This window comes from Terrapene carolina, unplaced genomic scaffold (assembly GCF_002925995.2).
Source record: "Terrapene carolina triunguis isolate 2854851 unplaced genomic scaffold, T_m_triunguis-2.0 Scaffold613, whole genome shotgun sequence".
NCBI lineage: Eukaryota > Metazoa > Chordata > Testudines > Emydidae > Terrapene > Terrapene triunguis.
This window is the reverse complement of record NW_020664964.1, coordinates 274,328-288,614: the sequence shown is the minus strand read 5'-3', so window position 1 is coordinate 288,614 and position 14,287 is coordinate 274,328. Positions and strand designations below refer to the sequence as shown.

Genomic DNA, 14,287 nt, shown 5'->3' with positions numbered 1-14,287 from the left:
GCTTACTTCAGCAGCCACCAGGATAGTGCATAAAGAGAGAAGGTCTCCTCCTTCAATGTCAACACTCAGGCCCTTAGACTTTATTCACTTCTTCTCAGCTGACTCTAGATCAGAGACCACGTGGTTCAAGCACTGTGATAAACTGAGTCACATTGCTCTTGCCTAAAAAAGCTGAGTGTTTGATTATCTTATGTAAGGAACCTAAGGAAGAGGTTTCTACAGGGAAGGTGCATTTGGCGGGGAAGGTTAGATGGAAACATTCACCTTATAGTTAGCAAAGAACTTGTCTATCTAATGAGTTAAAACATACTTTTATGTATTAGCACTGAGCACCACCGGGTTAAGGACAAACATTTGCTCCCATATTGGGGAGAAGGTGCTGGAAATTACAGGTCTCATAATAAGATGGGGACTCAAACTCTGCTCTGGTTCAGTGTCCTGAGCAGGGAAATCCCTTGTGTTTGGCGGTCCTTCTCTCCAGAGGCAAAGCCATAGGTGACTTTAGAGACTAGATACAAGTGTGTGTGGAATGAAGGGAGGAGCTGAAGAAGGTGACTGAAGAGCCTTCTGGGTCAGGAAGGGAGTATCTGGAGGGAACAGCATGCTCTGAGGATGTAGAACAGAAAGCGGAGAAGAGAATGCAGGGCCTGTTTCAAGTAAGCCAGATAGGAATCTCATGAGTCAACACTAGGGAACACAACTGAAGATTCAGACTGCCATGAAAAAATATCATTTGGTGTGAGAGGTGCTGTAACCCAGGAGGAAGACTTAGAGGAGAAGGAGAGTGTTTGCCTGTAAATGGAGGGAATGGTGAGAGCAGGAGAAGAGTTTCACAGACACCCTTTATAAACTGATAGACGAGTGACAGAAAAAGTGTCAGTCAGTGGTAGGAAAATGAAGGTTCTGGTGAGGGTGAGTTTGTTGTAGGGGAAGGAGAAATTGCCGTGGAACCCCCAAATCCCATCAATTTTTGTGATGCCTTTCCTGGGAGGGATTTTCCTGTTATGGTTCAGACCGAGGGGGTAAGGGGGTGCTGCAAACAGGGTTATTCTGCCCACCTTGCCTGAAACTTTGAGCCCAGTGCTCAGGGAAATCTTGGACCACAGCCTTTTCTCTACAGAGTTCTTCTTAGCTGATCATTTTAATCCTCATCTTTCATCTTAATTTCCCCTTTGTTTGGGAGATGAAAGGGGAAAATGGAGGCTTCTAGGCTGGTGTACAAAAAGACTGAGCAGAATGGTCACTTTTTGCCTCTTTAATTTTTGCTAGGTAGAGACATTGGTCATGATGTTTATGTTTGTGGGATGGAGGAAGAGAAGACATATGAGGTTAGGATTTTTAAACTGAATATAAATATAGAAAAGTATTATTCAAGTAGTAGTATGTATGGAAATATACTATGGATTTCCTAAAGAATTACAGATCAAGTATCTTAAGGATGCCCAATACTTACTTGTGTTCTTTTCTTATATAAAGTTCTAGTCAGCTGCATACTGGAACAATGACAAAAATTTCATACTTTATAACTGAGTGTTTACAGTGTCCTAAAATAGGAGTTGTAAATAGGAGTTAGTACTGATAGATCCTAAACCACAGCAGTGCTACCTGTGCATTTACTAATAAAGATTGTCATTTGGGACAGTTCCAATGATGCAAAATCATAAGTAAAAACATTCAACTAATTAAAAAAAGTCAAAAAATTGTATTTCCATATCAGTGCATGCAATTCATACAATCATGTTTAAATATCTTTAAGAGGTCATTTAAATTTGTGCTACTCAGCCACAGCTTGTTTCACACAATTATACTTACAAGGAAACCGGAAGTACTGTCCAACAGGCAGCGGACTCGACAGATGAAACAACGAGTTAAAAAGGAAGAATAATCTGTTGGCATGCTGTCACACTCTTGTGCCTTAAACAACTTACTGAGAATGTATTCTTCTCCTACAAACAATGTGGGTAAGATAGGTCAGATTATATGAACTCAGAATGAAAATTCTGTTTACATATTTGAACACATAGTTAAAGAAATTGCTAAAAAGAATATTTTGTAGTGAATATTCAATCATGAATATTAATATCTGCTAGGAGTACGTCACAAAACAACAGCTGTGCAATAAGCTTAAGTTAATTTGCCTGGGGGAACATAAACTTTCACATTTTGTGACTTTTTGTGATTTTTCACTCAGCAAAATTAATCTTACATTAACATAGAAGAGGTCTTTCCTTTTGGTTTGCTAGACTTTGCAAAGAAAAAGAGACACAAAAAGGAAGACCATTAGGAGAAAATGCTAATTGGCACTGCTAACAGGCACCAGTCACCCAAAGATCAGCTCGTGCCTCCTGAGTTCTTTCGTAAAGCATGCAGTAGTTATGGGCACCAGTGCATAGTTTTTGCAGTATGCATTTCTCAAAAGAAACACGAGTACTTCTCTGGAAGTGTGAACTCTGAGACTCAGTGAAATTCTTTACTGTACATATCTAGAACAAAATTTCAAAGTGTTCATCACTGCTAATTTCCAAACAATGCTGTTCAAATTTAATTAATATCTGCACACTGTTTTTACAGTTTGTTAAATGCCTAGTGCATTTTGTTCCATTGAGAGGTATTTATTTCTTCTGTAAAGAAGGGACCACATTTTACAAAGTTCTCCAAAGACTGCAAGAGCTCCTGCGGAAACCATAAGCCTCATGGGGACTGCTTTTGAAGTTACAAGTCCTGCATAAATTCTCTGAGTTTAAAAGCCAGCCATGGACTCCTGCTTCACGGTGCTGCTTGCAAGTTTCTTCCTACCCATCTGAAAAACCTATTAATGCTCCATTAGCCTTCAGTGATGTATATACATTTCGCCATAGGTCTGGTGTACTTTAAGTTTGTGAAAGGTCTGAAGGACTTCATACATTTTACCCAAATTATGGCAGACTCCAGGAACTTGACAAAATGGGTTATTTCCAGTGAATAACCCTGTGAGGTAGTTACAGTATCACCCACGCTGTCTAGAAAGGAGAACAGAGAAAGTGGGGCCAAAATTTTCAGAAATTATCACTAGTTTTGGGTGCCTCCAATTTTTATGTGCCCAATTTGAGGCACCAGATTTTTCAAAGGAGAATTCACCATTCCTACTGACTTAAACTGGAGTTCTGGGTATTCAATTCCTCTGAAAGTTTTAGGCCTTGGGGAACAAAGAGCATTTTTTCACATGTCAAAAACTGTTCTTAATTTTTTAGCTGGACAAACAAATAAAATAAATAAAAAAACTTGGCAGACTTCATGTTCATGTGCTCAGAAGTTTCTCTGGTCTGTAGCTGAAGGTGGGCAGGTGTGGCATGTCTGAGCTAAGGCTAGAGTTGAAACCTTAACTGAACATTTTCTGTTTTCTAGCATTTCTCATTAATCAAATATTATTGTTAAAAGATGTATTTAAAGGGCAATAAAGTTTCAACCTCAACTCTATATTGAAGTTTTACTGGAAATATTATTATTACCACTATTACTACCTTAGACAAGTCACAATCTCTACATACCTTAGTTTGTCCATGTACAAAATGGGAATAAAAATAGTTACCTACCTCCCAGGGGTGCCCATTTATTAAGTCCTTTATAATCTTTTAATGAACGGCTTAATACCGTAGAAGTGCAAATTATTAACAGTAGTAGCAATGGATACTTTTATTCCAAAGAATCCCACAATGTAGTGTTTAAACTTAAACTGATGTTTAGACTATGCTGGGGGATCACTTTACCTCTACAATGCAGACACCTGTGATGTGAAATGTGGTAATTATTCAGCAGCCCTAAACTGCACAGCAACACTACACAGAAATTTTGCATAGGAATGAATAATAATTTATCCAGATAAAATTGCAGGGGGAATTTAGAGTGCCAGAATGTAGTCACCAGAGAAGGATCATGGCTCAGTTGCTCGAGTTCACATCCCTCTTGTATTCTTAGAGAAAGGGAACTTTAATGACTAGAAGTAGTCATGATTTCTGTTTTATGCCTCATCTGATAGAGAGCACCTCTAAACAGCAGAGGGTGCTCTAACACCATGCTGGGACAGTATCGAATTAAGGAAAATGGACTGCAGCACCTGCTTGTTCTTTAGAGGTCTTTTATCCAAGTAGCTTTGTGTAAGAAAGCAAATGGGATGACAGCACAAAGTGATACTGCTGTAGTAATAGTGTTCAGAAACCTTCTGCATACTGTATTTTTGTGACTGAGAGAAATATTGATATGTTATTTAAAGACAAGAGCTTAGTAGGATTAACCATTTATATGGATGATGAGAAGCTCTACAGCTACATTAGATAGGAAAAAATAAAAGTAATGTAAACTCTCATGCTTCAAGGCATAAACCATTTTCTAACTGTCAAGAGTTAGGAAGAAACATCCCCCATGGGTTCATCATGTTGAATTGTCCTCTCTGAGGGTTTCTGCACCTTGCTTTGAGGAATCTGGCACTAGTCACTATCAGAGTCAGGTTGCTGGACTAGATGGACCACTGATCTGGATTCACTATGACAATTCCTATCTCTCTAATGAATATTACGCAAACCCACCTGTTTCTGTCTGCAATTGTTGTCCAGACACTAATTGTGGAGGATTCATGGCCCAGTGCAGTTGTCTACAGAAATCTTGGCGATCATCCACATGAATGTAATCGTATATATTTTGGTGCATTACATCAGTCTGAAATAATTACAATAAACAATGGTTAGGCTGTAAGTTCATTGGCTAGGGGCTGTCATTATCTCTATATCCCCATTAGGTGGATGGTTGGTGGGGATTGGGTCAGAGCTAAGATTGCTTGAGGAACATTATTTCTGAATTTCCTGACTTTCACATGTTTACTTTTTATTTTAAACTACAGTAATGTAGTGAGGATCTTTTTAGCCTTAATTCTTAATTTCCTGACTTTTGTGCATGTGCAAAATATCCATCAATGTTGCATTAAGGTAATTTTTGCATTTATTACAAAAATGCTTGTTCTGAATGTTAAATTGAAGGGATAAATTACAATGATGAGCATTAGGGATATATTCTATATTTGTAACAGTTCATGTCTTTGTTTACCAATGATTCACAATAACAGAATAGCTCAAAATGTCTCCTGGGATGTTACATAGAATACACAATCACTTGAATTCTAAATAAAAATAAAAATATAAAAATAGGAAAATTACAGTACAATATCCTAGTCTGGAATTGCATCATAAATATACCTTTATTCCATTTATACTTTATATCTAGTCAACTGTAAAGGCACATGTCAAAACAGTGTACTGTACATGATTTTAGAGAGCGTATCAAAAGAAATGACAGCAAGGAAGCCATTACAAATTGTACAACATTAAGCATTCTAAATAGTTTAAATATATATTTACCTGATGAAAGCCTAGATAGTCCACAATAGTTGATGATGCATAAAATATCATTCCATCTGAACTCACCACCAAGGCAAAGCCATTCAGTGACTGGGAGAAGGGAGATAAAGCAAAGAATAAAAAAGTCAACAAAAGACAAAATACAAGAAGTAAAATTGGTATGACGTTTATTAACATATTTTCTAAGCTTTTCTTTCCCAGTGTTCAATTATGGAATAACCACATAGCAGAAAGATGGAAACTAAAGTGTTGCTTAGAACAGACATTTATTAATTTTATTTAGCTTTACTAAAATAGAGTCCTATGACCATGAGGTTAACAGGCAGCATCTGTACCCCATTGATTTGTCTGCTACATCATATGGACTAGTTTCTTCTGTCTTTACAGTGAGTAGTTCCATTGATATCTATAGGACTCTGATGTAAAGTTGCTGCTCAGTGCAAGAGGAGCAGACTCTGTGCCTATACAATGATGGGCTAATCAAATATTTATCAAATGCTAAAGAAAAATAACACATGGGTGTATCTTCTCATCTTGATATAGGGGGATCGATTTTCATAACCCAGAATTAAATTCTTGCATATCAACATGAGGCTATAATAGTTTCAAATATAATTAGGCATTTAAATAGCTCAGAAGTTTTGAACATTACATCTGTATTGCCAGAAATATGTAATAGTAGGTTAGTAATAGTAGGATGTTAATTATTTCAGTCCTAAGCCCTTAATACAAAGTCTGATACTAAATTTGTTTCCCCTGCCTATCACAATGTAAAGATATCATTTTAATTCCCCCTCCCCCATACATTGTGGTAGTCACCATAATTTTTCAGCAAGAGCATTCTCCTTCTTAGAATGACATAGTGGATAATGACCTGGAACGTGTTCTCTCTCCTTTTTTTAAACTTATCTTTTTTGGTTACACTTAATACAAAGACTAATTAAAATGTAATAACAATGCAGTTAACCTTTATGATACTTGGGATTACTACTAATTCATATAACTGGAAGGTTAATGACACGAGCAAATTACTTGTCACCCATTTAATTTCAAACGTACTATATTACACTAACTTTTCTGAATATATATTTTTGATACATGTACCTAATACAAAATCCTCTAACCAGAAAAATAACTATTGTGGGTAACACTTTAACTGTAGTACAACTACTATATAACTATATAAATACTATATATATTCTAGAATGTAATCAATTTTTCAAAAACTTTAACAAAATACTGTTGGCATAATTATATAAATAAAATAAGGAATATTTAAAGTAAGAGGACTAAGCAATAGAACTTAATGCACTGATATCATAAACCAATACACAGTAAAGGGGGAAGGGATAGCTCAGTGGTTTGAGCATTAGCCTGCTAAACCCACGGTTATGAGCTCAATCCTTGAGGGGGCCACTTAGGGATCTGGGGCAAAATCAGTACTTGGTCCTGCTAGTGAAGGCAGGGGGCTGGACTTGATGACCTTCCAGTTCTATAAGATAGGTATATCTCCATATATTATATTAAAGAAGACAATATATGTAGAGTAATATTATGTCAGGTAACGTAAGCAACAAGTTCATTTATATCCATATAAAAATAAGAACGGATATAAATGAAGTACATTACACAAACTAACTCTGGTCATACCTAATCTAGATTTGTCTAATTTTGACTGCCTTTCCCTACCCCAGGACCCCCATGACACTTTGTCACCACAGAGGGACTGTATTTCAGAGCTGGATTAACTAATTCCTGCATATGGTGTATATATCAATTGGTAAAAAGCATTGGGATTGTTTGAGATTAAAGTTGTATATATATGATACTGCTACTTTCCTCTTCCCTCAAACTGTTTTTTTATTAAAAACATGAACATTACAGTGGACAGATATATTAATTCTCATGCATTGTGGGGCCACGTTTTCAAGAGCTCAGTTCCCATAAGGGTGAGATTTTTAATAGTGCTCAGCACCCAGCAGTTCCCTTTGTGACATTTATGGCCAGAATTTCAAAAGAGCTCAGCACCAACAGGCTGAGCTCCTCCGAACATTTGTCCCTAATGGTAGGTGCTGAGCACCTTTGAGAAATTTGGACCTGTGTGGCTACTCACCCCAGGGTGAACAATGCCTTAAAGAACCCATGAAGTGTGAAATGGATGGCTAGCGAGAGGTCCAGCAGAAAGACTTTAGGGTAGAGATCCCCAAACTGTGGGTCGCACCTCCCTAAGGGGGCACGGAGGAACATTCTGGGGGACGTGGCAGGCCAAGGCCAGCCCTCATGGGGGGGCGGGGAGGGAGTGCCACCCAGCCCCAACCCCAGCTCTGCTCTGGCCCCGCCCCCAGCCTCGGTGCGGCTCCCGGCCCCCACTGCATCCCAGTTCCAGCTTTGCCCCCAGGCTCGCCCCCAGCCTCAGCCCCTGGCTGCAGCTCTGTTCTCAGCCCCAGACCCACCCCCACCTTAGTCCTCAGCTGAGGCCTCCTTACCCCTGTCTGCATTCCCACCCACCCACCCCGGGAGCCATGGCCTCTCCTCTCCTCCAGGATGAGGAGACAAGGGTAAAGGAGGGTTGCGACCCTGAAAAGTTTGGGGACCACTGCTTTAGGGCCTTGTCTCCATTAGAAAATAGCACTGTTTCAGCAATTGATTTAGCTGAACTGGTGCTGGCCAGGGGTTAGCTGTAAAGCAGACAAGAACAAACTGTGATCAGCATCAGTTTAGCCAACTGGAGTTAATCCCTGCTCAGAACAGGCATTACCTCTGGCTAGCTGAACTGGTGCTGATCACTAGTTTCTCCATGGCTATTCTTCCAGCAAAACCGATGGCAGAAATGGTGCTATTTTCTTCTGCAAACAAGGCTCTAGTCTAGATGCCACATGAATCTTACTTCCTCCCATTTGTGCCTTTCACTGTGCTGAGAGTATCTCTGTGGATGGTATTCTGTCATATCCATTTACAATATCAGATGGAGACAAGAAAGGATTTTTGGCATCTTGTCTCTTTGGATTCTTCTTTGCAGCAATGAAACCACCAGTGATATGATGTCAGGAATTTTATTACATTTTAAACATCTGGTAGGCTCTTTAACTAAAACCTCCAGACTAAAAACCTCCACAAAGGTAAATGGAGCATTTATGTGAGCTCCTTTATGCAGGTGACTATACTCATAATGTGCACACAGCAAAGAACTTCCCAGTCATCAACTATTCATTAGCTGAGATAGCTAGAAATGCTGACCTTGCCAACTGCTTCAAGAAAAACAAGGTAATTTGCCAGTCCACATCTGGGAAAGCATATACTAGACCTAGAATCACTCTGAAACATAGGGCCTGATACTGCAAGGTACCGAGCGCCCTTAATTCCCATTTTTGTTGGCTTCCATGTAAGATGGGGGTATTCAGCCCTTCTAGGTGGTAGTGGACTTACCTTGTAGGAATTTTGTCAAACACTGTTCTTATGGATCAAGAAATTGCTACTCAAATTATTAAGGGATGTTCTGCACCCAATATATTGCCACATCTAGGCCCTGCACCATATTCCACAAGAGACTGAAGTCTGCTTTTAAAATGCAGAACTAATTTTCAACTCACTCCACAGCTGTGAAACATGGAAAAGCTACTGTTAATAATTCAAAGAACTGGAATGACTAAGTGAATGTATGTATGTGTAGGGAGAGGTTAGAGAAGTGTGGGAGGGAAGAGAGGTGAGTGTGTGTGTGTGTGTGTGTGTGTGTGGGTGGGTGTGTGTGTGTGTGTGAGAAAGAGAGAGAGAGACAGACAGACAGGGGGTTGGAGAATGTGAGAGAAAGAGAGATGGGGGGGTTGGAGGAGGTGTTCATGGGAATGGGGGTTGATGTAGTGGGGGGAGATTCAGGAGTGGAGTTCAAGGATGTGTGTATTTGGGTAGAGATGGAACAGAGCAGGGAAGTGCAGGAGATGTGTGGAGAGTTGCTCCTGGTTTTTCTTTTTTGTAACACCTACTTTCTTTTCTGCTTTCTGTGGGGAGACCTTAACTGAGATCTCCTGCTTTCCCAATGTTTAAGCCTGAGGTTTTGAAGCTCCATGTTCTGGAAGAGTAAAGGGAATGGAAGGCACTGTTGTGCAGCAGCAACCCTAATTCCACCTTAGCAAAGTTATTTGTGATTAACTCAAGGCCCATGTTACAAAAAATGTTACATTAGCTGGGAAACCTGTAGCACAATCCACACTAACTAAAAAACCAGCTGAATATGGAGCAAAACTTCAAAACTAAAGTCCAGGTATTTGACTGTTTTTTAAAAATGTTATCTTAAAACACTACTCAGTGAGAAGACATATTATCCACAGCAGAGAGGGCTCAGTACAGATGTACGGGGCAGTGCATTGTTGTGCTACCCCAGGAACAGACCAGGAATCTGCTTTCATTACCTCTTGGTTCCACAGGGGGAGACTGTGATGTTGCACTCCATATGTTTATGGAAATATGTTTATAAGTGTAAATATGATGTAACTGGAATATGCTTTATGCAAAAGGTCTCTTGTAAGGTATCATTACAGAGCTTAGAATCTACCAAGTGTGGTCATCCTATTTGTATAAATGTATCATTCTTGTATCTGAAACTAGAAATATGAAATATAACTCTGAGGTCCTATTGTAATTATGCAAAGTGTGGGCTAGTAATGGTGGTTTGGAATCTTGATGGCTCCCATCAACTAGGACAATTGGTTGTAAATGGCTCTGTTTACTTGCAAGGCTTCCTGTGAGTCAGGCCAGGAAGAATGAAGGCTTGGGGGTCTCACAGAACATGTGACCATGTCACCTGGTACTGGAATCCATCTTAAACCTGGTGCTTTTCTATTCAGAAGGAGGGGTGGGAACCCAGAGAGACAAAAGATTCCCGCCTTGTGCCAAAGCTATATAAGGGGGTGGAACAGAACAAAGGAGGTTCCAGTCATGAGAAATCCCCTAGTTACCACCTGAGCTGGAGCTAACAAGAACTGTACCAGGGGAAAGGATTGGGCCCAGACTAGGAAGGAGTCAAGTCTGTGAAAGAAGCTTATTGGAACATCTCTGAGGGTGAGATTTTACCTGTAATCAGTTTCTTAATGTATTAGGCTTAGACTTGCGTGTTTTCTTTTATTTTGCTTGGTAACTTACTTTGTTCTGTCTGTTACTACTTGGAACCACTTAAATCCTACTTTTTATACTTAATAAAATCACTTTTGCTTATTACCATAATTAACCCAGAGTAAGTAATTAATACCTGGGGGAGCAAACGGTTGTGCATATCTCTCTATCAGTGTTATAGAGGGCGGACAATTTATGAGTTTACCCTGTATAAGCTTTATACAGAGTAAAACGGATTCATTTGGGGTTTGGATCCCATTGGGAGCTGGGTGTCTGGGTGCTGGAGACAGGAGCACTTCTTAAGCTGTTTTCAGTTAAGTCTGCAGTTTTGGAGCGCATGGTTCAGACCTGGGTCTGTGTTGGAGCAGACTGGCGTGTCTGGCTCAACAAGGCAGGGTTCTGAAGGCCCAAATTGGCAGAGAAAACGGGCTCAAAGGTAGTCTCAGCACATCAGGTGACAGTCCCAAGGATATTTCTGTGATCGAACCCATCACAGTGACATACTCAGCACCAGCCCTATATCTGGTTCAGTGTGTATCCCCAACACAGGCTGGAATGTTGGAGCTCTGCCCATTCCCTGCCCAATCTTGCCCACTCCTACCTGCATGTGTGGGGAAGGGAATATAGCAGCCCTATGGAAACTGCACAGCCCCCGTGCAGCTACCCAAGGTATAGATAGTTGGCATCAGGGAGTAAGGGGGCACCTTACAGGAGTGTGTGGAAGTGTAGGAAGGGCTACAGACTGGGTCTTAGATTTTAGAGAATAGAGAAATGTTAAAAGACCTTCATTCTGCAATTCTTTGTCCAGGCTGTGCCTACTACACAGTAATAAATAGTGTTTTATCAATAATAGTTCAATTGCCTGCCAAAACAATTTCCAAACATTGAGTATATTTACTTTTTCAAAAGGTTTCATAGTAGAAATTTGAGCAGTGACAACTAAACACAACTTTATTGTCTAAGCTGTAAAAATAAATGATTGTAAAATGCCATTTGGTAAACCATATGGATTCAATGGCAGATGGAATTTCTAATCCAGGCTAAAACTTGAAACATATGAGACAGACTTAACTATGCACTGCAAACACTTGTTTGTTTGTGTTTGGTTTTGTTTGTTTAAGAAACTCATGTTTCTTACATTGTACATGAAAAATGAAATCACTTTTTTCCAAATGGAAAAAAGGGCTTGGCATCAAACTGTGGACTGTGTTCTTTTTAAAAACAAGTACATCCAATTATGTACTCACGAAAAGCTGCACCTGCTACTTAAACAAAAAACAATTAATATGTCAGTTCAAAGCAAGTTCACTGTTACTTTGGTGCCCATAGTAGCTCTGAGATTAAAGTTATCAACCTCTTCCATTATGAGGTTTTAGAAACATTATTAATAAAAAGGTTCTCTCTGGGAATGAAGACAAATATTTTGAGGAAGATAGGACTTCCTTTGGCAAGATCCTTTATATATCCTGATGTTTTTTCTGGTCCCATAACAGAGAATCAGCCAGCAAATACTTCAAAGATATTTTGGTCAAGGTCACGGCATAGTAAAAATAAGAAAAAAAGATCAGTTCCAAGCCACATTTCTCTTATTATGCTTCTTTGAAATAAAGGAAAATTCACTAGCATTGTGATCTCCAGAGACCACACTGCTATGGTTACTAAAGTACAACAGTCAAGGCCTGGAGCCGTGCCTTGCTCAGAACAGATTTTCAAGTCACGCAACACGGGTACTAAATTTCCAGAGTCAGTTGGCTTTCAGTGTATCTAGAGCTGTTTCATTTAGCAGTCTGTTGATAGTCTTTGCATCACATATGGGGTGGAGTTATTCTTTGATTATCTGAATAATAAGCTTCTGTAAGTGGTACAATCATCCCTAACTTTCTCCATAATGATGTCTACTTAAGAACACTACTGAGAAGATGCAGTCAGCCTTTTTAATTTGTACCATAATGGATCTGTCTGTTCCCTTCCACTAGTGTTTTTAAAAATTCACAATTACCCTGCACAAAATTCATTTTATCATCCTTAATTAAGATGCTCTTTACAAGCCAAAAAAATCAAGTCCTTAGAACTCTGATATCAAGCTGAAACACAAAAAGACTATTCAAAGAGAAACACCACTGTATCTAGTGACATGAAAGCATACCCTTTACCAGAGTAGTAGGATAATTCATAGCACTCAAAAGGTTTGTGTACATGTATTGTATTGACAAAGTTACTTCAAAGGGGCTACTTGAGCGAGTAAACACTGCCCTGCATCATTAGGGGTTGCAGAATTGTGCCCTTCATAAGCAGTTTCTATCATAGACTTATGTACTAGGAAACAAAAAAAGAGATAATTTTTTTTTTAAAAAAAAGCAGACATGCATTTCCATCATTGTAGCCAATGGAGATAGGCAGTGTTGATAGATAATACTTTTGTCATCGTGTTTTTGTATGTGTGAGCCCTTTGCACCTGGGAAGCTTTATGGGTTTTACGGGAAGTGGCGTGGGCCGAGGGATGTGCTGGCCACCGCTTCCTGCAGCCCCCATTGGCCTGGAAAGGCAAACCACGGCCAGTGGGAGCTGCGGTCGGCCGAACCTGCAGACGCTGCAGGTAAACAAACCATCCCGGCCCGCCAGCGGATTTCCCTGACAGGCCGCTTGCCAAAGGTTGCTGATCCCTGCTCTACTGCCTTGAGAATGTAACTAGGTCAAACCATTTCAACTTTCTTGATTTGTGAACACTGAATTTATTCAAAGGCTGTGTTAGTTATAAATATAGCATGGGCTATTGGCTTATAATTGGGTGTTAGTTATGAGAATAGCACAAAGGATGTTAATTTGTCTTATTTTGCACAGATAAACATTTTTAATATGAAGCGTCTATGTAAAATCTCAAATTCCACTAACAATTAGGAAATGAAATAAAGAAATAAGCACAAAACATCCACTTTAACAACATGAGATTATATAAGAAGAAAATAAAGAACTAGCAACATATATATAAAAATAATGTAAACTACCATCACTTTACTTAAATAATGATTTTTATCCACTCCAAAATAGGACACTTATTCTGAAACAAGTATTCACATACAGACTTGCATCAAAAGAACAAAAAATGTGAATGAAAACTGATTTAGTTATTTGGGTGCAAGTTTGTAGGTAGACCAGCCCTAGTAAATGTACAGCATCTTTGCTGCTCCCATGGCACTTTGTTCAAATACAGTTACTGAGTGTATCAGATGGAGAGAACAGTTGCTGAGAGATGTAATTCTGAAGTCAGTTGGGGAGAGAATGAAGTTGAAATAGGAGAGAATAAGTTTATAGTGGAGGAAGCTACATGGTTTCTGGATTGTTTCCAAAGATGCTCAAGTAGCATGAGAGCAGAAACAGAAAGAGGTTGTGAAAAGTGACCCAGAATGGGTTTTGGTATGATAGGTGCAGAAAAGGAGCATGTGAATAGGAAAGGGGAATTGAAGTAGAGCACAGGTGGTATACAAAAGTTCAAGGATTTCTGTCTACATATATTCAAAGAGTTAAAAAAATACAGACGGGAAGTTACTGGCTAATACGCAAAAAAGAGGAAGGAAGGAAGGAAAAAGGTTAATCAACAGATCAAATGTTCAAATATATAAGACCCAGGGCCGGTGCAACCATTTAGGTGACCTAGGCGGTCGCCTAGGGTGCTAGGATTTGGGGGGGGCGCCATTTTCTTTGGCAGCGACCGCGGCGGCCGGATCTTCGGCCTCCCCGGTCGCCGCCGGCATTTAGGTGGAGAGAGCTGGGGCAGTGGAGCACGGGGAGGGCCA

At 39.7% G+C, this 14,287-nt stretch overlaps 1 protein-coding gene across 1 annotated transcript in view; it reads right to left on the bottom strand.

Moving 5' to 3' along the window:
- The window catches only part of AHRR (aryl-hydrocarbon receptor repressor), a 111,906-nt gene that overhangs the window by 20,097 nt on the left and 77,522 nt on the right, over window positions 1-14,287 (bottom strand). The window contains exons 4-6 of the mRNA XM_024201609.2: window positions 5,388-5,477; window positions 4,563-4,692; window positions 1,813-1,946 (exon numbers count right to left, since the gene is read on the bottom strand). Of these exons, the coding sequence (XP_024057377.2) occupies window positions 1,813-1,946; window positions 4,563-4,692; window positions 5,388-5,477 (354 nt within the window). The remainder of the gene's footprint in view (window positions 1-1,812; window positions 1,947-4,562; window positions 4,693-5,387; window positions 5,478-14,287) is intronic.